The sequence below is a fragment of the Diadema antillarum genome, unplaced genomic scaffold (genome assembly GCF_040938485.1).
Source record: "Diadema antillarum isolate AM-2024a unplaced genomic scaffold, OU_Dant_1.0 seq00000081_RagTag, whole genome shotgun sequence".
Taxonomy (NCBI): domain Eukaryota; kingdom Metazoa; phylum Echinodermata; class Echinoidea; order Diadematoida; family Diadematidae; genus Diadema; species Diadema antillarum.
The window spans coordinates 1,169,243-1,193,392 of record NW_027271174.1 but is presented as its reverse complement, the minus strand read 5'-3'; the positions used below and the strand labels follow the sequence as shown (position 1 = coordinate 1,193,392).

General features: G+C 39.3%; 1 protein-coding gene across 2 annotated transcripts in view; it reads right to left on the bottom strand.

Annotated features, from left to right (window-relative positions):
* LOC139726197 (tyrosine-protein phosphatase non-receptor type substrate 1-like) overlaps positions 1–24,150 on the bottom strand; it is a 104,918-nt gene that overhangs the window by 6,433 nt on the left and 74,335 nt on the right. For both annotated transcript variants that reach the window (XM_071637264.1, XM_071637265.1), the window contains 2 exons: positions 23,141–23,500; positions 12,723–12,825 (listed from right to left, as the gene is read on the bottom strand). In XM_071637264.1, coding sequence (XP_071493365.1) covers positions 12,723–12,825; positions 23,141–23,500 — 463 coding nt within the window. The remainder of the gene's footprint in view (positions 1–12,722; positions 12,826–23,140; positions 23,501–24,150) is intronic.

Below are 24,150 nucleotides of genomic sequence, written 5' to 3'. Positions count from 1 at the left end.
TGCATTCTCCAAAGTGACATGTGTTCAAATTAAAACAATAAACAAGGCAAGTGCCAAATTGTGTCTCGCCCATTCGCGTACAAGAAATTAATATTTTTCTATTAAACTCCCAGAGTTCGTTGACCCGCCTATGACCTTTGAGCTTCTGGTGACCTTCAACTCCCCAAGGGACATTTACCATCCAAGTTTGGTCAAAAACGGACAAAGGGATCAAAGTTATGAGCCATAATCGAAACGCGCCATAAAAAGTTAATGGGCCCTAAAAACTTGTTGACCTCTTTCAGTGACCTTTGACCTTGTGATGACCTTTAATTCCCCAAGGGACATCCACCGTCCAAGTTTGGTCACAAACGGACTTAGGGATCAACAGTTATGAGCCACAATCGAAACGCGCCCTAAAACTTTAACATTGGAACCTTAAAGTTTGTTGACCTCTTTCTGTGAACTTTGACCTTGTGATGACCTTCACCTCGCCGAGGGACATCTACCATCCAAGTTTGGTTACACTGAAAATCATGAACGCGACCGAGCCCATTTTGATGCTGTAAAGGTGCAATTTGATGCATGTTCAAATGTGTTTGCGTGTAATATCGACTTGAAACACTCCAATTTGTTTGAGGTATCAGTTTATTATGACGTAGATTATCATTGTGAGACAGTAAGCGGAGTGCGAAAGAGAAAGAGAGAGGGGGGGGGATGTGAATGGGGGTGGTGCCTCTCTCACGATAAAAACTTTCTGCATTTTGATGTTGTATAATGATGCAATTTTAAGCCTGTTTGCGTGCTTTATCGACTTGAAACAGTCCAATTCAATTCCACTTTATTTCTTCATTTCCATGAAAAAAACAGGAGAACTTATATACAATGCCTAAACAAATCAAATTTGTAGTAACTTCAAAAAACGTACATTAACAACATACATGTGGTGATGAGTAACAACATAATTGCATCTATAAGGTGTATATACACATGCATATTACACGGATGGGAATGGAAATGGAGGGTCCCACTAAAAAGCCGAGCTTGTACGATATTGGACCCTCAGAAATGCATAAAAAACGAATAATGACTTCCTGAAACTACAAACAAATATATGAAACAAAATCACAGAAACCAATGTCAACTGAAATGAAATGAAATAACAGGAAAGAACGAAAAAAAAGAAAAAGAAAAAAGGGAAACAAGAACAAGAACAAGAACATGAAACTGCAACACACAAGCAAACTGAATTCCAGTATGTATAGGAGTAATAAGACGCACCCTTGAATGCGAATATAAGAATTGGGTACATATACCAGTAAAATATACAAAAGAGCGGACATATTAAAAGGAAAGAATAAACACAATTATGCATTGTTCAATAACTGTCATATTTGAGGAGAACTTATATTCGACAGATTATTTTACTCTAATGATAGAAAATAGTTGATATGTAATGATTACTGCATATATAAAAGAAAGAAAAATTATAACTTAATTGAGTTAATAAAAACAAACCTAATCCGGTAATATGTTATAAGATTTCAATAAAAATAATTTCAATTTATTCTTGAAAGAATTCAAAGTTCGTGCTGTTACAATATTATTAGGAAGTGAGTTCCAATACTTTTGCCCATCGTAAAGGTGTTCTGAGCCAGCACAGTTCTGAAAAAGGGCAAATGAAACTCATTCGAACGCCTTGTTGGGTATTTGTGAACGGACTGATTTCTTGGAAGCATTGTTTCAAATATATTTGGAAGACTTTTTATCATAATTAAACATAAATTGTCCTAGATTATACAACTACAAATCCTTAATTTTCAATATTTTGTTTTCAAAAAATAACGGGTCAGTATGAGACAAAAACGCAGTATGACATATAATACGGAGTGACTTCTTTTGTAATAAAAGTAATTTATCTAAGAATGTTTGATATGTATTTCCAAACGCAAGAATACCATAATTCAAGTATGACAATATGAGAGATGAATAATATTAATCAGTGCTATTTGTTAAAAGTAGATTTTTTTTAACGTAGATTACATTGAACAATTTGCCTATTAAATGCCATCATTTAAATACACTTATTGTATTAATTCGTACAATGCATATCATGAACGCTGTCTGATCAGCAAATCAAGGGGACTCTAAATACACACCTAATCAAACTATTCTAAAAGAAAATAAAGTGTTTGGGTTAACTCCAAAAAAAAAAAACAAACACACACACTTTCCTGTTCGTTTTATGACCCCCATTTAAGCATAATGTAGAAGAAGACTTGCTCTCTCAGAAAATATCAAAAAGTCAAGATTGGCTTTTTTCATCCATTTCACCTATTTTCAATCATCACATGAAATCAGTGTTTGCGACGTTTTGTTCGTTTTGTGATGCACGGTCACATAATCAGCTTATGCTCTGGACCAGAAAGGAATGGAAATCAAAACAAGAGGAAGGATCAAAGAAACAAATCAAAGAAGATAATAGTCATTTACAGCTTACCATTCAAGTAAAAGAATTTGAAGGTGAAAATAGAATATGTTCAATAAATGGTCAGTCTACTGACTAATTGCGTTACCGTAATCAGTTAGGTTTTATAGAAATTCAGAGGTGTGACATTCATTGGGCACCATTATGCAGGTCCAAATTAAAAGACAATTTAAGACCATCATACTGTGTATTCCCCCTCCCCTACACTTTATCCTTCCTAACACATTTTTTTAATTGCCTCCCGTTAATGTCTTAGTGCTTTTTCTCTATCTCTATCTCTCTCTCTCAATGCTATGTCCTCTTTTTTCTTAGTTCAACTTATCTCAACGCATCCGCCCGTACCTCACCACTACACTGAACAAAAAATGTCTTCCAATATGAAATTTTAGCGAAAGTTCGCGCTCGGCGGGTCGCGTAGCCGAACACATGTATCCCCCGAACCCACAGCATCAAGAAGAAGACCCTATTGGATTTACCTTTTCATGTATAAAAACGGAACAAGCAAAGGCGTCATCATCAAAAACCATATTCATCTTTGTCTTATCACAATACACCTTCATGCCAAATTTGAAGATGATTGAAGAACTGCCGCCAGTAGAGCGCTCACAAGCAGGCCCTATTGAATTTACCTTTTCATGTATAAAGACGGAACAAGCGAGGGCACCATCACCAAGAAAAAGGCTTCTTCGTCTTATCGTAATACACCTTCAAGCCAAGTTTGAAGATGATCGAAGAACTGCAGCCAGCAGAGCGCTCAAAGCAGACCCTATTGAATTTACCTTTTCATGTATACAGACGGAACAAACGAGGGCGCCATCACCATAAACAATAGGCGTCGTCATCTTACCATAATACACCTTCATGCCAAATTTGAAGATGATCGAAGAACTGCAGCCAGTACAGCGCTCACAAGCAGACCCTATTGAATTTACCTTTTCATGTATACAGACGGAACAAGCAAGGACGCCATCACCAAAAACAATAGGCCTCTTCACCTTACCACAATACACCTTCATGCCAAATTTGAAGATGATTGAAGAACTGCAGCCAGTAGAGCGCTCACAAGCAGACCCTATTAAATTTACATTTTCATGTATACAGACGGAACAAGCGACGGCGCCATCACCAAAAACGATAGGCCTCTTCATCTTACCATAATACACCTTCATGCCAAATTTGAAAATGATCGAAGAAGAACTGCAGCCAGTAGAGCGCTCACAAGCAGACCCTATTGAATTTACCTTTTCATGTATAAAGACGGAACAAGCGAGGGCGCCATCACCAAAAAAGGCTTCTTCGTCTTATCGTAATACACTTCATGCCGAGTTTGAAGATGATCGAAGAAGAACTGCAGCCAGTAGAGGGCTCACAAGCAGACCCTATTGAATTACATTTTCATGTATACAGATGGACAAGCAAGGGCGCCATCACCATAAACAATAGGCCTCTTTATCTTACCATAATACACCTTCATGCCAAATTTGAGAATGATCGAAGAAGAACTGCAGCCAGTAGAACGCTCACAAGCAGACCCTATTGGATTTACCTTTTCATGTACAAAGACGGAACAAGCGAGGGCGCCATCACCAAAAATAGGCTTCTTCGTCTTATCGTAATACACCTTCATGCCAAGTTTGAAAATGATCGAAGAAGACCTGCAGCCAGTAGAGTGCTCACAAGCAGAACCTATTGGATTTACTTTTTCATGTAACGACGGAACAAGCGAGGGCGCCATCACCAAAAACAACAGGCGTCTTCGTCTACTAGGAACCATACTACACCTTCATGCCAAGTTTGAAAATGATCGAAGCAATGATCGAAGAAGAACTTCAGCCAGTAGTGTGCTCACAAGCAGACTCTATTGAATTTACCTTTTCATGTATAAAGACGGAACAAGCAAGGGCGCCAGTACCAAAACAATAAGCGTTTTCGTCTAACCATAATACACCTTCATGCCAGATTTGAAGATGATCGAAAAAGGACTGCAGCCAGTAGAGCGCTCATAAACAGACCCTATAGGATTTACCTTTTCATGTATACAGACGGAACAAGCGAGGGCACCATCACCAAAAACATTAGGCGTCTTTGTCTGACCATAATACACCTTCACGCCAAGTTTGAAGATGATCGAAGAAGAACTGCAGCCAGTAGAGCGCTCAAAAGCAGACCCTATCGGATTTACCTTTTCATGTATAAAGACGGAACAAGCAAGGGCGCAATCACCAAAAACAATAGGCGTCTTTGTCTAATCATAATACACCTTCATGCCAAATTTGAAGATGATCGAAGAAGAACTGCAGCCAGTAGAGCGCTCAAAAGCAGACCCTATCGGATTTACCTTTTCATGTATAAAGACGGAACAAGCAAGGGCGCAATCACCAAAAACAATAGGCGTCTTGGTCTAATCATAATACACCTTCATGCCAAATTTGAAGATGATCGAAGAAGAACTGCAGCCAGTAGAGCGCTCACAAGCAGACCCTATTGGATTTACATTTTCATGTATACAGACGGAACAAGCGAGGGCGCCATCACCATAAACAATAGGCCTCGTCATTTTACCATAATACACCTTAATGCCAAATTTGAAGATGATTGAAGAACTGCAGCCAGTAGAGCGCTCACAAGCAGACCCTATTGAATTTTCCTTTTCATGTATAAAGACGGAACAAGCGAGGGCGCCATCACTAAAAACAATAAGTGTCTTCCTCTAACCATAACACACCTTCATGCCAAATTTAAAGATGATCGAAAAAGAACTGCAGCCAGTAGAGCGCTCACAAGCAGACCCTATAGGATTTACCTTTTCATGTATAAAGAGGGAACAAGCGAGGGCGCCGCACAGTGGGTCAGAGAGATACCAAAGTGCGCCAAAAGTCACTTTGGGCAATTGGGATTTTTTTATTTTTTGACATGCGCTCTTGAAGGGCAATACTTTGAGGGTTATTCATTAAAATATTTAAATCAGGTATGTACATTAAAGGGGTATATTTCCTACCTGAAGTAGCAAAATACAATATTTTGAGAGTTTCAAAGCAAATTGTAACGTCTTTGATAAATACGTAATTTCAACATGTAATTTTTGAGATATCAACCTGTAATTTCTCCCACATATTTCTCAGAGTTCATTTAACGTTATGAATGCCGTAAAAATGCAAAGAAACGTAATGTTCATGGATATTTTACGCTAAATATAAAACAGGCTAATTATTTGTCTTTTTAATATACCCTAATTAAAAGTTTAGATTGATACGGATTTCCAACTACATTCTATTACCACCACATTACCTGATGTCTCAGCTTTAAGCTGATACCAGATTTGGCTTCCATGTTTTGCCACTTTTTGTGTTAGAGCCGATTTTCCGCGACACATTACGTCTATTTTGGACCTTGAAGCCGCTTAGGAATGCTGTCATATCATACGGGGCCGCATGAGGGCGGCATTTTTATTTATTTTTTTCTCGCATGTTAAAGGCACAGAAAAATGAATAACACTGAATAAGAGGCAAACAGAGTTATGAAATACATGCATAGGGCTAGTCCGGCACCTAAAAGACCCCTCCTCCGAAGATAAAAGAGTACATAATTGCACATAGCCAAGGCCTATAGCCATATTGTCCATAATTGTCATAGCCACTACTGTAAACATAGCTATTCCCACTGCGATACATATTGTATGGACACCTAAATACTTCGATCCTACTCTTGACATATGCAGATAGAACGTTATACACCAAAACACAAAGATTTTATTCTCATCGGTTACTCGTTGGAAGCAAAGTCTGTTGCTTTCCGGCCGCTCAGCAAAGTGTAAAGGATCGCAGTTTGTGAATCCGATTGCAGGTCAATGTCAGACATTGCTCGCGTGATCCTCATCAGACGATCTTGCCTCATCGGATCATGCCTGACATGTCTGACATTGACCTGATAGGCGACCAATACAAGTCGGATTCATCAGACTGTGATCCCATACACTTTGTGGGTTGTCGGAAGCACAAAAAAAAAAAAAAAAAAACTTTGCTTCCGACGACTGATGAGAAAAAAAAAAATCATTGTGGAACTTGGATGAATTCATAATTTCATATGATAGTGATTCCGATAGAATTTTCATTCAAAAAAAAAAATCTTTTTATTTTAGCTTTTCCAAGTAAACGTTCATACACGGCAGACTCATTCTTAGCTGCTAAGTCATAAGCTTTCATTTTCCTGATTACTGACTTCACAATTTGTGATCTTTCCATTAACATTAGACAAAATGGTTTTTGCGCTTGTATGAATTGATATGACATAGGCCTAAGGTTATATATGAAGTAGAGAGATAAGAACTGTGTCGGAGGTTGATTTTATATCGCACATTTATGTCCTGCTAGAATAAAGTGAATAAATGCACCCAAACGTACAGCGTACATCATAAACTTATATTCTAACTAGTTTATACGGACAACAGTATCATTTTGCAGTACGTGTGCAATATGGAACTTTCAGCAAAAATTTGATTCCTTTAACGAAACCCGAATGTTTATACACTTTCTATGACATGTAAGCATCGTGTATTCGATGGTAGTATAGAAGCAGTGTCAGTGAATGTGAAAAGATAAATTAATCTTTAAAGAAAAAAAATAACAACCTAAGATTTGCATCGCTTTATTCGTCATTTACAGACAGATTTTTGGTAGCCAATAAAAAAAAAACAGCATCACAGTGACGTCAAATGACTTTGAAATTATGTTCAATCAATTCTACGCCCCAATTACCCTTAGACACCAAATTTGGGTAGAAAGAAACAACGGAATATAATTTTAGTGCACTTTGAGCTCATTCTGGCCCACTGTGCGCCGTCACCAAAAACATTAGGCGTCTTTGGCTGACCGCAATACACCTTCATGCCAAGTTTGAAGAAGAAGAACTGCAGCCAGTAGAGCGCTCACAAGCAGACCCTATTGAACTTACCTTTTCATGTATGAAGACGGAACAAGCGAGGGCGCCATCACCATAAACAATAGGCCTCTTCATCTCACCATAATACACCTTCATGCCAAATTTGAAAATGATCGAAGAAGAACTGCAGCCAGTAGAGCGCTCACAAGCAGACCCTATTGGATTTACCTTTTCATGTATAAAGACGGAACAAGCGAGGGCGCCATCACCAAAAACAATAGGCGTCTTTCTTTAACCATAATACACCTTCACGCCAAATTTAAAGATGATCAAAGAAGACCTGCAGCCAGTAGAGCGCTCACAAGCAGAGACCCTATTGGATTTACCTTTTCATGTAAGGACGGAACAAGCGAGGGCACTTTCACCAAAAACAACAGGCGTCTTCGTCTAACCATAATAAACCTTCATGCCAAGTTTGAAAATGATCGAAGAAATGATCGAAGAAGAACTTCAGCCAGTAGAGTGCTCACAAGCAGACCCTATAGGATTTACCTTTCCGTGTATAAAGACGGAACAAGCGAGGGCACCATCACCAAAAACAACAGGCGTCTTCGTCTAACCATAATAAACCTTCATGCCAAGTTTGAAAATATTCGAAGAAATGATCGAAGAAGACCTGCAGCCAGTAGAGCGCTCACAAGCAGACCCTATTGGATTTACCTTTTCATGTAAGGACGGAACAAGCGAGGGCACCATCACCAAAAACAGCAGGCGTCTTCGTCTAACCATAATAAACCTTCATGCCAAGTTTGAAAATATTCGAAGAAATGATCGAAGAAGACCTGCAGCCAGTAGAGCGCTCACAAGCAGACCCTATTGGATTTACCTTTTCATGTAAGGACGGAACAAGCGAGGGCACCATCACCAAAAACAACAGGCGTCTTCGTCTAACCATAATAAACCTTCATGCCAAGTTTGAAAATGATCGAAGAAATGATCGAAGAAGAACTTCAGCCAGTAGAGCGCTCACAAGCAGACCCTATAGGATTTACCTTTCCGTGTATAAAGACGGAACAAGCGAAGGCGCCATCACCAAAAACAACAGGCGTCTTCGTCTAACCATAATAAACTTTCATGCCAAGTTTGAAAATGATCGAAGAAATGATCGAAGAAGACCTGCAGCCAGTAGAGCGCTCACAAGCAGACCCTATTGGATTTACCTTTTCATAACGACGGAACAAGCGAGGGCGCCATCACCAAATACAACAGGCGTCTGCGTCTATAGTAACCATAATACACCTTCATGCCAAGTTTGAAAATGATCGAAGCAATGATCGAAGAAGAACTTCAGCCAGCAGAGTGCTCACAAGCAGACCCTATTGGATTTACCTTTTCATGTATAAAGACGGAACAAGCAAGGGCACTTTCACCAAAAACAATAAGCGTCTTTGTCTAGCCATAATACACCTTCATGCCAAATTTGAAGATGATCGAAAAAGAACTGCAGCCAGTAAAGCGCTCACAAGCAGACCCTATAGGATTTACCTTTTCATGTATACAGACGGAACAAGCGAGGGCGCCGTCACCAAAAAAATTAGGCGTCTTTGTCTAACCATAATACACCTTCATTCCAAATTTGTAGATGATCGAAGAAGAACTGCAGCCAGTAGAGCGCGCACAAGCAGACCCTATTGGATCTACCTTTTCATGTATAAAGACGGAACAAGCGAGGGCGCCATCACCAAAAACAACAGGCGTCTTTGTCTGATCATAATACACCTTCATGCCAAGTTTGAAGATGATCGAAGAAGAACTGCAGCCAGTAAAGCGCTCACAAGCAGACCCTATTAGATGTACCTTTTCATGTATACAGACGGAACAAGCGAGGGCGCTATCACCTTAAACAATAGGCCTCGTCATCTTACCATAATACACCTTCATGCCAAATTTGAAGATGATCGAGGAAGAACTGCAGCCAGTAGAGCGCTCACAAGCAGACCCCATTGAATTTACCTCTTCATGTATGCAGACGGAACAAGGAAGGGCGCCATCACCAAAAACAATAGGCCTCTTCATCTTACCATAATACACCTTTATGCCAAATTTGAAGATGATTGCAGAACTGCAGCCAGTAGAGCGCTCACAAGCAGACCCTATTGAATTTAGCTTTTCATGTATATAGACGGAACAAGCGAGGGCGCCGTCAACAAAAACATTAGGCGTCTTTGTCTGACCATAATACACCTTCATGCCAAATTTGAACATGATCGAAGAAGAACTGCAGCCAGTAGAACGCTCACAAGCAGACCCTATTGAATTTACCTTTTCATGTATAAAGACGGAACAAGCGAGGGTGCCATCACCAAAAAACAATAGGCGTCTTTGTCTACGGATAATACACATTCATGCCAAGTTTGAAGATGATCGAAGAAGAACTGCAGCCAGTAAAGCGCTCACAAGCAGACCCTATTAGATTTACCTTTTCATGTATACAGACGGAACAAGCGAGGGCGGCATCACCAAAAACAATAGGCGTCTTTGTCTAATCATAATACATCTTCATGCCAAGTCTGAAGATGATCGAAGAAGAACTGCAGCCAGTAAAGCGCTCACAAGCAGACGCTATTAGATTTACCTTTTCATGTATACAGACGGAACAAGCGAGGGCCCCATCACCAAAAACAATAGGCTTCGTCATCTTACCATAATACACCTTCATGCCAAATTTGAAAATAAATGATCGAAAAAGAACTGCAGCCAGTAGAGCGCTCACAAGCAGACCCCATTGAATTTACCTTTTCATGTATACAGACGGAACAAGGAAGGGCGCCATCACCAAAACAATAGGCCTCTTCATCTTACCATAATACACCTTTATGCCAAATTTGAAGATGATTGAAGAACTGCAGCCAGTAGAGCGCTCACAAGCAGACCCTATTGAATTTACCTTTTCATGTCTAAAGACGGAACAAACGAGCGCGCCATCACCAAAAACAATAAGCGTCTTCGTCTAACCATAACACACCTTCATGCCAAATTTGGAGATGATCGAAAAAGAACTGCAGCCAGTAGAGCGCTCACAAGCAGACCCTATAGGATTTACCGTTTCATGTATATAGACGGAACAAGCGAGGGCGCCGTCACCAAAAACATTAGGCGTCTTTGTCTGACCATAATACACCTTCATGCCAAATTTGAAGATGATCGAAGAAGAGCTGCAGCCAGTAGAGCGCTCACAAGCAGACCCTATTGGATCTACCTTTTCATGTATAAAGACGGGACAAGCGAGGGCGCCATCACCAAAAACAATAGGCGTCTTTGTCTAATCATAATACACCTTCATGCCAAGTTTGAAGATGATCGAAGAAGAACTGCAGCCAGTAGAGCGCTCACAAGCAGACCTTATAGGATTTACCTTTTCATGTATACACACGGAACAAGTAAGGGCGCCATTACCAAAAACAATAGGCTTCTTCGTCTAATCATAATGCACCTTTATGCCAAATTTGAAGATGATCGGAAAAGAAACGCAGCTGGTAGTGCGCTCACAAGGAAATCTCTGCGGCGGCGGCGGCGGCGGCGGCGGACGCGGCGGACGCGGCGCGCGAGGCCAAATCCATAGTATCCTCCGAACTCTGTTCGGGGAATACAATAATAGCACGCCGTGTCCATGTGGTTCTTGTATGAGAACAGTGTTCATTCTAGAAGTGTATTTCCAGCACGCATGGCTTGTATTGCATGTATCCTAACATAGAAAATCTTCATTAAAGTAAGTTAGTTGTTTGTTATAAATTCTGTTACCACATAATTCTATTACCACAAATATAGCAGAACTAAAAGAAATATTTCTTAAAATGTTTAGTGAGTTTTCAGGGAGTCAAAATAAATGTAGAGAAAGGTATATTATTTACAAGCTGTGGAAAAAAAAAAATCAGTATGTTGAGTTACTTCACGGAAAACATTTCCCAATTCCGTGACACCAGCATTATATCAATTGTGACCCTGCATCACAAAATCAACAAAATGTTGCCGAACAGGGTTTTTATAGTGATGGGTAGATTCTGAATGAGCAAACTCTAAGTTTTAAAATGATGTAAATCTGGATTCAAATGACTCCCTTAACCGATCTAAATACTGGGAAACAGTTTGAAAACATGTGATCTGAGAAAACAGGCTCTATTAAAGGTACAGTGTGTACTCAAGCGCTTAATCTTTACCAAGCCGTGCAAGCTATGCCATGAGAGGGAAAACACACATAACGTAAATCTTCGGAGCAACAACAATGAAGAGATTATCAGATTAAGCTGATATAGAGCCTGTTCTATTAGTACATTCTGTTCATGATTGATTTCAACTTTCAAAGCAGTAGCAACCTAGCAAGTTATTAGACTTAAAAGTGAAGCGTGTGCAAAGGATTGCAAGAAATGAAAAGGGGCCTTTAAGACATACCGTGTCCTGGTCATTCTGTTCTCCCCCAAAAAGGGTTGTAGAAAAACCGCTAAAAACACACTTTCCCATTCACGTAAGCTAAAGATTAATGTAGTAGAAGGATATCTCTTCCAGAAAATATGAAAATCTCAATATTGACTCGGTTGACCAATTTCACCTTTTTTGCGTCCTCACGTAAAATATAGGATTATGACTCTTTGATGTGACGCGCGGTCACAATTTGTCAGTAGATTTTGAATAAACAAAATCTCAAAAAAAAAATTAAACTGAGAGTGAATTAATGCGCCATAAAATATGATTGTTGAAGTATAACAAAAACAATGAAAGTATGGATAACGCAAAGCGATCTTTAGGCTGTTTTATTTTATTGTTGTTGTTTTTTTTTCCATTTTAATGGAGCATTCTCAAATCTTAGGCAAATACAATAAATAGTCTTAGTAAATAGTCGGAAGTGTGGTACAATAACACCTTGAAAAGTTATTGGAAAGGGGTTTTCTGTTTCCATGATAAATACAGTGTACTATGAACCTGTACGGGAAACTTCAGTTTTTGAGAACTTATTCAACTTTGAATTTTGCTAATTTTTACTCGGCCATGGCGAAACTTGGAAATCTAAGGTCCTGGTGTCTAGTTACATGGAATGGCTGATTTCGTAACCTACTAGAGAAAATTGGCAGATTTATTTCTCTAAAAAGTAGATGTGTTAAAAGTACTTGGTTTGCAATATCATGGTCACATTAGGAGGCAAGTTACACGGGACATGCCAGTTTACATGGGAAAAGTTATTTTGAAGTACAGAGCTTTGTCTGGTGGAATGATTTATATATGCGAATATTGAATGTGGTGTGATTGATGACCTGTATGTTAAAACCACTGTTTTTCACCAACAGAAAAAAAAAAATGCACAATCAGGCTGAATAACACTGACCTCGTTCCCGTAGTCTTCCAGCCCCCTTTTTGTAGGCGAATATACAGCAACATTCCAAGGACGGTTGCAGCCAGTGTAGTACATAATACTCCAAGGATAATAACTTGAAGTGAATGAAATGATCAGATTTAAAAATAAGTTAGTCACCCAACATATATCATAAGACATATTTGCATCTACTTCCCCCGGCCTGTGGGATACCTGGCTACGCTCCTTTCAATCCTCTGTACAAAATTTCAACTTTGCATAGACGTCAATTGGTGTGTATGGGAGTGTGTAGTTGACAACCAGACAATGGTCCTGGACAATGACCAGGATTTGAATGCTCCATTATTTATTCATGAGGAATTCCACTGGCACAGCTAGCCTTAAGCTGTGTTCAGACGGAGGCAGTTTTGGTCGGAGTAACTTCGGAGGAAGGGTCGGAGGAAGCTCGGTCGGAGTAACTTCGGAGGATAGGTCGGAGTAGTGCCCGTCTGAACAAGGTCGTGGTAACTTCCTCCGATCGGAGGAACTTACCACAACCTCTTCCTCCGAACGAGATACTCCTGAGTTTTCTCAGGAGTATCTCGCTACCACGACTAGCCGGTAGGAGTAAATTGCCCGTACGGACAATCCCTATCTATGAACTTACATGCCTTACGACCTAGGTAAAACTTCCTGGGTCAAATCGCAATGTTGACATTTTGCGACTACAAGTGCGCGTGTAGTGCAATTCTAACCTCAGTCGATTGCGACGAAGAAGCTAGCGCTCATGCAGAAATTTCCGTCAACAAGAATGGAGAAGACAAATGCCACTGGTAAAAAAACAATCCCATGGTCGACAAATGCGGCGCTACCACTTCCGGAAGTTACACCGACCCTCGCACATAAATTGGTCGGAGTTTCTTCCCACGACCGTCGTGTGGCCACTAGGGTTGTGGTAAGATGTGCATTAATTTGAATTTTAATTGCCGTGAAATAAATTTTTACTCCGACTAGAAATACGTCTGAACATGGCTTTATTCACTCTGGAATGTGATGTATGCAAGCGCATACTAGCCATGTTCAGACGTATTTCTGGTCGGAGCACAAATTTATGCATATCTTACCACGACCCTTGTGTCCGCACGACGGTCGTGGGAAGAAACTCCGACCAATTTATGTACGAGGGTCGGTGTAACTTCCGGAAGTGGTAGCGTCGCGCACGTTGATCATGCATTTTTTTTTTTCACCAGTGGCATGTGTCTTCTCCATTCTTGTTGATGGAAATTTCTGTATGATTGCTAGCCTCTTCGTCGCAATTAACTAGGTTAGAATTACACTCCGAGGGCTTGTCCGCACGGGCAATTTACTTCGACTAGCTAGTCGTGGTAGCGAGATACTCCTGAGAAAACTCAGGAGTATCTAGTTCGGAGGAAGAGGTCGTGGTAAGTTCCTCCGATCGGAGGAAGTTACCACAACCTTGTTCAAACGGGCACTACTCCGACCTATCCTCCGAAGTTACTCCGACCAAAACTGCCTCCGTCTGAACACAGCTATATGCAGTTCACCCTTTGCCAGGGATTCAGACTAGCAGCGCCCAGGGCAATCCATCATGAATGATTAATAAACATTCATGTGCCTTGGAGACGAGATCTGAACGGGTGGTATCCAGGTCCATTGTTCAGGATCATTGTAAGTACACACTCATATGCACATCATTAGTTCCTGTGTTGAGTTCAGGTTTTTTACAGGGAGTTCAAATTTGACCAAAATCTGGAAACTTACTTTGAAATTGATCAGGGATTTCATGAAACTGATATTGGTTTTCATATTCAAATCACCTCCAACCAAAGTGTTCACTATTTAGCCATTTATACTCATATCAATGACAGTTTTATCTGATATATTGTTCTTGAGATAATAAGCATCAAAAGTGGGAAAGGGTTTTTTTTTTTGTAACACATAGTACATATATATATTATGTTGTATATTATATATATATATATATATATATATATATATATATATATATAAATGGGGGAGGAATTTGAGCGATGTACAACTGCCAATTTTCGCACCTTACGGCACTCTTTACTTTAGAACACGCCAGGATGATCTAAGAAACCATGCAGTTTCTTTCATGTCATCTCAAAGCCTGGTAAATTCCCTTTCAGGAAATATGTGGGTTAGTTTACTTTTGACTGATAATTTGCATTTGGCAAGGACTTAAAGCCTAAAAATACAGTAAAAACGCTATTTTCGCAATAATTTTAAGGTTTGTTTTTCAAACAAATGATGTGCATTTTTAAGGTACGTGACATCATTGATCTGATTGTGTTCTGGATCTGATATATCATGGCAATGTACCACAAAATTGAAAGAACTCTATAAGTTCGTATAAAATTACAGAGAACAATTGAAATATCGAAGTCCGAAACAGTCTTTTATGCAAGATTATACTCAGTTTTCGTCAAGGACGTGCGTCCCCCATTTACTAATCAAGACCGTAGTCCAGTAAATGTAATTGGCGTTATTGTTCTGAATCGTAATCAACTAATATCTAGTCGCATGGTAAAAATGCGAACCGAAATCACATTTTCAGACAAACCTCCCGAGAAAAAAAAAAGAACGTCCGTAATGATTAAAACGTTATCGAATGAGGGACCTTGCTTTGATGGCGCAGGTACATTTTACCTCTGGCTCTCTAGCCGAGGAGCTGCATGCCATGTTTGGGGCGGACTGGGACTCGTCTGCAGTTTTTGGACTATACGATTAACCGAAAACCAAGCAAATAGTGCATATTTTCTCTGTAAATCCGCTTTCTACTCCCTCTCTGAGCAATATATATGTTGAAAAGGTGTCAAATTTCTAATGATTTACATTGCAAATACCTTTTTAAAATTTTGAAAGAGTTGGGATGGCTACATACTCTCTGTCGATTTAAAAGTTATCAGTCCTAGAACATGACCCTGGAGGTAGGACGCAAGTCCGTGACAATTTTAGCGGACGTCCGTGAAGTCAACAATGCGACCAATAGGGATAAATTGTCTCGAAAGCGTCCTTTATTCCTTCGAACTTTCAGCTCAAATAAGGAAAAGTAAAGTTTTACAAATTAAGAAATGAGCTAAGAGCAGCAGTGTCAGAATTTTCAATGCGGTAGGTGATAATGATGAACAAACAGCTAAATATCTACTTGCAATTTTACGCTTGCATTCCCTCTTATTATATGAATACAGCTAAACAATGAAAATCAAGTTATAGCAAACTGGAATTTTGCATAATCTGTAATTTCTGTGCATTTTAATTTCTTTCTGATGAGGTTTTGGAGACAATTTGCACTGTTACAGGTTCTGAAAGTTCGGTCCGAGCAAGGGAATTTATGATAATTACAAACATATTACTGTACGATAAGTTAATGTTATTTGAAAATATTACTAAATCACTGTGTCTCTCATACATAAAAGTAAATAATGTTTAGCATTCAATTTACATGTAATAACAAAAGGAACATGGTTTGCTCACGGATGTTCGTAGGGTAAGTCCATGAAATACATAGTAGCAGATATATCTTTTGAGTGAGGTAGCTGCCATCTCAAACAGAACGCATCCATTTTTGGTCTCCTGCACGGACGTTCGCTGTAATATTGTCGTATCTTCTATGCCTTTACACATTCTTATTTTCCTTTTCACAACACTCTTTTCTCTTCTTCCCTATTAAAATAGCCTGAACATGCTACGACCAAAAAGAAAAATATAAAACAAAAACGAAAGGTGCTACGCAGTCACATTCGGGATAGATTGAAACGAAAGGGATGAAGTGACTGAAGAAGTCTGTGATTTGCATGTGGCAAGAAGAAAGGTAAAAGTTTCAAAAGAACGTGGAAGCTGTTGAATGAAACTGAGAAGAAACAGGAAAGGGATCGAGCTAAAAAACAAAAAGAAAAGAATTGCCAATGCACTCCCGTTATACTGAATTCCTCTGGAGGGGCTCTTTTGTTTATTTTTGATTCATCGAAATTTCGTCAAAAGCGAATAGAAATAAAGCAATATACCATTATTGTTTGATGGAAAACACGCAAATCATCAGTTTCTCATCAATGAAAAACAATGTTAATTTACAATTCTTTCTCATATTACATGATTTTTACATTTTACATCGAAGAGACAGAGAGATCGTCAAATTGTTTGTGTTTTTGTGCGTACTTTGAAAACTCATATTAAAAAAGTGATGATTTAGTAATAAGTTGGAGGTCGCACTTTGATACGTTCGCTTTTCCAAAGATTCGTTACTCCGAATGTCCGTTATTACCTTAATTCATTATTCCAAGGTTGGTTATTCCGAAAATGAAACAAGGCAATCGCCAAATTGTGTCTCGCCCATTCGCGTACAAGGAATTAACATTTTTTATAACTCCCAGAAGTTAATTGACCTGCTTATGACCTTTGACCTTGTGGTGACATTCAACATCCTAAGGGACATTTACCATCCAAGTGTGGTCACAAACGGACAAAGGGATCAAAAGTAATGAACCATAATTGAAACGCGCCATAAAAACTTAATATTGGGCCCTAAAAATTTTTGACCCCTTTCTGTGACCTTCGACCTTGTGGTGACCTTTAACTTCCCAAGGGACATCTACTGTCCAAGTTTGGTCACAAACGGACAAAGGGATCAAAAGATATGAGCCACAATCAAAATGCACCCTAAAAACATAACATTGGGCCCTAAAAGTTTGTTGACCCCTGTCTGTGAACTTTGACCTTGTGACGACCTTCACCTCCCCAAGGGACATCTTCCATCCAAGTTTGGTCACAAACGGACAAAGGGATCAAAAGTAATGAGCCATAAACGAAATGCGCTCTAAAAACTTAACATTGGGCCCTAAAAGTTCGTTGACCCCCGTCTGTAACCTTTGACCTTGTGGTTACCTTCAACTTCCCAAGAGACACCAACCATCACCCAAGTTTGATTGCCATTGTAGCAACATGTGCTGAGTTACGTGTGATAAGAGAGTCTTGCAAGTAAACTTTAACGTATGACCTCAAATGACCTTTGACCTTATCATGTGACCTCTTACAGCACCATAGCATGAAGGTACCCCCAGTGCATATATCACACAAGTTTGATTGCCATTGCAGCAACATGTGTCGAGTTACGTGTGATAAGAGAGTCTTGCAAGTAAACTTTAACGTATGACCTCAAATAACCTTTGACCTTATCCTGTGACCTCCAACGGCACCATAACATGAAGGTACCCCCAGTGCATCTATGACCCAAGTTAGGTTGTAATCCAAGCAACTTATGTGAAGTTATTTGTCAAAAGAGAGTCTTGCAGGTAAACTTTAACATAGAAAAGAGTCTTGCACATACTCTTTAATATATGACCTCAAATGACCTTTGACATTATCACATGACCTCCGACAACACCATAACATGAAGATACCCCTAGTGCTTCTATCACCCAAGTGTGGCTGCCATTGCTGTAACAGTTGCCAAGTTATGCATCATAAGAGAGTCTTGCAGGTAAACTTTAACATTTGTGACGGACGACGGACGACGGACGGACGACGGACGGACGACGGACGACGGACGGACGCCATTTGGATCCCTTTTAATAGTCTCGCCTTCACCTCCGGTGGGCGAGACAAAAAAAAAGGGGGGGGTTCGTAATTACTTCAGGAGGATCATCAAAAATGTTCTTATTCCGAAAGTGTCTTAATCAGAAAAATAAATGTTAAAGGTAGGGGATACCTTTTACAGACCTCCCAAAATGCAGCAAAACATTAAATATGAACTTCAGCGGACTTGCTTAGGCCACTGCTTAGAAATTTGGAAGTCAACAGTTATCTAAAATTTGAATAATGCACAAAACTCAACTACTCAGTAGTTCTGTGTGTCAGCCACACTTAAGCCTTTTTGTTGCATTCTTCTGTATTTGTGATCTATAAACACAAATCTAAAAGTACAAGAGCTGATGTAATAACATATAGACTGTGTGGTAAGAATGTATATAGAAATGTTTGTAAGTGTTGATGAACTTTCTTCACAAAATATACATGATGGACACACATGCAGTACATGGGTCTGCAAAGGTAGCCTAGTAATGTACTGGAATTTACGGTGAGCCCCGAAAACAATTCAATTCAAAATCTAACCGTCAAAAAACTGTACTAAATGTTACCTTCCACTTTCAATACTTTGTGGGAGTTTCTAAAATGATATTCTCTTCAATATACCACTGTATTTATACAACTCTTCATTTAAGGCGTGCAAATGGGATTCCCTACCTTTAAGATTAACTATTCTTAAAAGGGCATTGTACCGGTTTTTTTTTTTTTATATGTTGTTCTTTTAATTCTAAAAGACCCAGCGGTGCAAACAGAATCAAAATTTCATAACGATTTAGTCCGTAATTTCATGTTGAAAACGGAAATTTTTTGGCGAGAATTATGCTAATGAGCTGAAGAGCCCGGATGTCGTGATGTCACAGGTGCCAAATGTTTCACTGATTACAAGCCCTCGCATACGCGTGCGTTAAATCGTGCCGAGTAGCAGACGACGCTTAGGCCCAATTTAGCTAGCAGGCGGCACTTGTGTACTGTCCTATCCATGCAGCTGTCTCAAATTTCGCTGAACCAAATCGCACCAAAATTACAGGATATACTTCTAAGCATATTTCAAAATACCGTATTATATATGAACGAAATCGGTAATCGAGAAGTATCAATATTGACGCCGAATTTCAAGTTGTCACTAAAAAAAACCTCACACTTCGCGAGAGAGCTTGGTAAACGCGATATGCACAATCTAGAACTGAAGTTAGCCGACTAGTGCTGTGCGAACGGGGAATTTACGCGGGAACTAAATTTAAAAAATGTCATGATTTTAGCGATTTGTGTGATTTATGAACTTTATTTTTCATTCAACTTAGCTCAAATAATTTATAAATTGATTTCTTGCTCTCGATTACTTGAAAGATTTGTCTCCTGATATTATATGGCTAACTTCAGTCTGTGCGTGCGCAGGCAAGTAGGGCTACTCTACGCCGCGATCACTCTTGTTTAGTCGTACAGAGCAGATTGTTTTAGCGACGACAGGAAAGTCGACAACTTCACTTACGCTTCTCAACTTGCGATTTGGTTCCAATTAGCGTGAGCAAGTGGACATGAGTCATAAAATACTTCTTGTGATTTTGGTGCAATTTGGTTGGGTGAATTTTGAGATATCTACATGGATACGGAAGTACTCTAGCACTATGCCTGCACCAGCGCTTGGATCGCGAAGCAGTGGCACTGTTTGTATCTACGTGGTCGGGCCACTCTTCCGAGGTATAGGTCCTACTAAAAGTAGATCTAAGTTAGTCCTTGGTGTTAATACGACCACCATGAGATTTATCTCTACCACAAAAACATTGAAAATCCATAAAGCAGATACCTTACCTGCAAAATATAGCACAGAAACAACAGGGCCTGCAGCACAAGGGCCTCTAGCGGCAACGCTAGACCTTGGAGTCTGGACTTTCGTCTGGACTTTCTTCAAGTTCTGGCAGCAGGGCCATTCGGGGTATGTATTGCATACGAGACGTTTACGCTGTGCCTATTATTAGCGCTGTGCACGTACAGCAGCAGCTGCTGTCGACGGAGCGGCGAGTAGAATCTTCTCGGTCCTTGACTGCTCACTAGTCCTAGTCCTAGTTGGTCTAGAGTCTATATGTACTGAGTGCCGTTTTCTTCTAACTAGGCGTAAACCGGGATTGCCGTTGACTATTTTTTGGATTTAGATTTTAAGAATCACTCAGTCCTCATATTCGTTAGATAGTTTGAACTGTGATGTCGAACCATTATCGCTCATCATCAATGCATAGTTAGTGCAACGTTACTTTTTTTACACATAGTTTTCTATGGGCAGCACGTTCGGACAATGATGCCAATTTCATTTTGCATATCTGGAATATTCCCCATAAATTTGGTCTAAATAAAAAGCTTTTGAAGAGATTCCTTTTAAAAATTAATAAATATTGTTTAACATGCTTATTTCAGCTCCATATTCCAATTTTACTAACAGTTTTTGCAGTACTTCGTGTGAGATTTCATCAGTAAATTGACATGTGTAGAACCTTTCTAGTTCGTTTTGCTAAATTCGGAGGTTGGCACCTGTGAAGTATGCCAAATTGTGTGGATCGTTCCTTGGCTTGCTCGTTTTCATTTTTTTTTCAAAAAATCATTACAGGCTTATCCTGGGTTTTAGAATCCTCTCTTTCCAGTTGTAGGCATAAAAAATGTAGATTAGAATTATCAGACAAGTAGAAAATGTCAGTACAGGTTTCTTTTAAGGTCCGTCATTCATTCAAGTGGAATTGAACTGATATTCGTCTAGGTAAAAACGATATTATGAGATGAATAATATTTTGATTTCTACTTACACACACTGAAACGTGAAGCGTTTGCCCTCCGCTACTAAGCTTTGTATTTCGACAACGGCTGGCACACTTCTTTTTATTTTCTTTGTCAAATCTTTGTCATATTTAGCTGCGACCGTGTTCGTTGTAACCAAATTTTGCATTGTAGACATTAGAAAACAAATTTAGGACCTGAATCTTTATTTAGTGATTACGAAATTTTGATAAATGTTCGTTCTCAAGGAAGTGCAATACATGGGAGCGTTAAATTTGTTGAAATCAGTAAACTCTACATGCGATCAGCTTCCATTTTTGTTTGTTTCATACGGACTTGGGTTAATAACCGAACTTCCCTTAAGACATCTAGACTTATGATAAAAAATGTAAAAAACATCATCAAATTCATTTGGGTAATGGTAATGAAAACAATGTGTTTGGAAAATAGTTTTTTTTTTTTTTTCAATTTTCAGAGGTTGCCGATGGTCTGCTAACAACCGACAAGACACGACATTTCATTTTATTCTTTTCACCTGACGTGTATATTTACAAATGACAGTCGTTATAATTACACTGTTCACTAATTTGCTTAATGGAACACACTATCGACAAGATGTAATGTTTTATCAGATGAACTACGTCACTGAGATTACATGTACGTTTGTACGTTCATCAACCAGAGAATGAAAAAGGGGTTTTTTTCTTAGCATGAACAGGTAAACAAGCTTTTATATCTGAGCATTAATAATATTTGTTTAGGATTTTGCTTACGAGTTTGTTCTCGACATGAAATCGTTGTTTTTTATGAATAGAATGCGTTTTCAACTCCAGAGAACTGCATTACTCAATATCTTGTTTGTTCCGAATGTCTGGGAGCTATATGCGAACCTCCGTGATGAAAACTATGTTTGTTTGGTCATGTAGACTGCTAAGATCAGATGCATCTTTAAAAAGCATCTCCCTGTTTGGGAGTAAGGATTAAAGTATAGGATAGTAAAATAAGAGGTCGAAATATTGAGTTTCTGTTAGTTATGCGTAAACCGGAGAAAGTGTTTAGCGAAAGAGTTAATATGTCAACAGAAATAACGAATTTGGTTAAATCATCAGTTGTTTTCCATTACCAGGATGACATTACAAGCTTAATATTCTGCCAACACATACACATATTCCTTAAGATATTTCGTTACGATTCTGAAATTAATCGGATTGTTGCTTGCTATGTTAAATTGCATCCAAATGCATGTGCAGTATTATTCCTCACGGACATTAGCTGCTGGGACATGGTAAACTTCCGCGGTAAATAAAAACTTGTTCCTCTGGTAAGACTCTGGTAAATTGGGTTCATTTTAAAGCTTGATTTTATACTCTTCTAGGAAAGAGAAATAATTTTGAGTATTAGATTCCTAACTTTTGAATTAGGTGTTGATTTGTTTTGTACATCGTTCAAAATTCTGATATATATATATATATATATATAATATATATAATATATATGTATATATATATATATATATATATATATATTGTATGAATAGAACAAACAATTTCTCTTCACGATTAGAAGAGGATTTGTCATTTGTCATTTGGGATGATTTTAAGGGGTCTAGGGCAATTACCCCCTGGGCAATTACCCCGCACCCTTCCCCTGGCCCTAATCCTAATCCTAATCCTGAACCTAACCCTGACCCTAACCCAAACTCCTAACCCTAAACCTAACCCTAACCCTAATCTTTACTCTAACCTTACCACTAACCAGTATTTGGCCGGGGGGTAATTGCCCTCTGGGGGTAATTGCCCGGATACGTATTTTAAGGCATGAAATTCATCACAGTCATTGTTCATCTTCATTTTATCAGACGTGGAACATCTGCAACCATTGACGGATTTCCCATGACGAAGTATTGTAAAAGCACGCAAATACAAAGGCACGGTAGCTATTTGTGTGCTTACCACTAGCTCTCCCGTTATCCATGTTACATTTTACATGATGGATTATCCAAAGTTAGGTTTAGCCTGAAAGAGATGTAAGCAATGCTTGCACGATGCTTTTCTGCTTACCAGCAACTTTCGTGTTGGGAATGTTTGGTGGTTTGCTTTGAGTTATCGTGACTTCAGCGCCTCTCTCTCCGTCAATTCCAGGTATCCACTGCGCCATGCATACATACGGTTCATTGCTGGGGTTAGCACGTATAAAGATTTCCTTATTCTTCGTCCCATCGTTGTTCGCAGTCTCTTTTGAAGTCAAGACCTCCATAACATCTTGTTTGTGTAGGAAGATGATCGAAATATTGGGAAAGTAGTTATTGACGGAGCACGTGATAACTACAGAAATGGATAACACTTGAGTACAGTTCTGTGTCGTCCTTTCCATGTTCGTATCACAGACATCGATGACGGGAAACAGGCTGACAGGTAAGCCTTCAAAAGGAATAAATGGTTCAAGGTGTGTGAATCAATAAAACAATTCAAATGATGGAAATATTCCTGATCCACAAAATGTCCTAAGCAAACGGAGTCTCCGAACACTATAGCCGTTGAAATTCTTACTTAGGACAGTTAACATATCGCACTCTCGACTTTAGTAAGATTTGCTTTGAAGGAAATCCTTTGATTACGACTTCATCTTGGCGATGTAGTGATGGCACCGGCACACACACACACACACACACAATCACACACACACAAACACAAACACACACATACACAATTACAAACACACACACACACACACACAATTACACACACACACACACACAAACACACACACACACACACACACACACGCGCACACACACACATGATACACACACATCATACATACGTTGCAGCCCCTTAACCCCGAAATAGTACTACAAGGTTATTATTGTAACATTTGTGAAGCGCTGTTTTCTGGCAAGTCTAAACCCTTTCCTTTTAAAATTGAAAATGTGGAATTATATTACCTATAGGCCTACGGTTTTTACGTCTGGGCTATGTAGTGATGGCACCGGCACACACACACACACACATACACACACAAACACGCATCATACACTCGTTGCACCCCGTAACCCCGATATAGTACTATA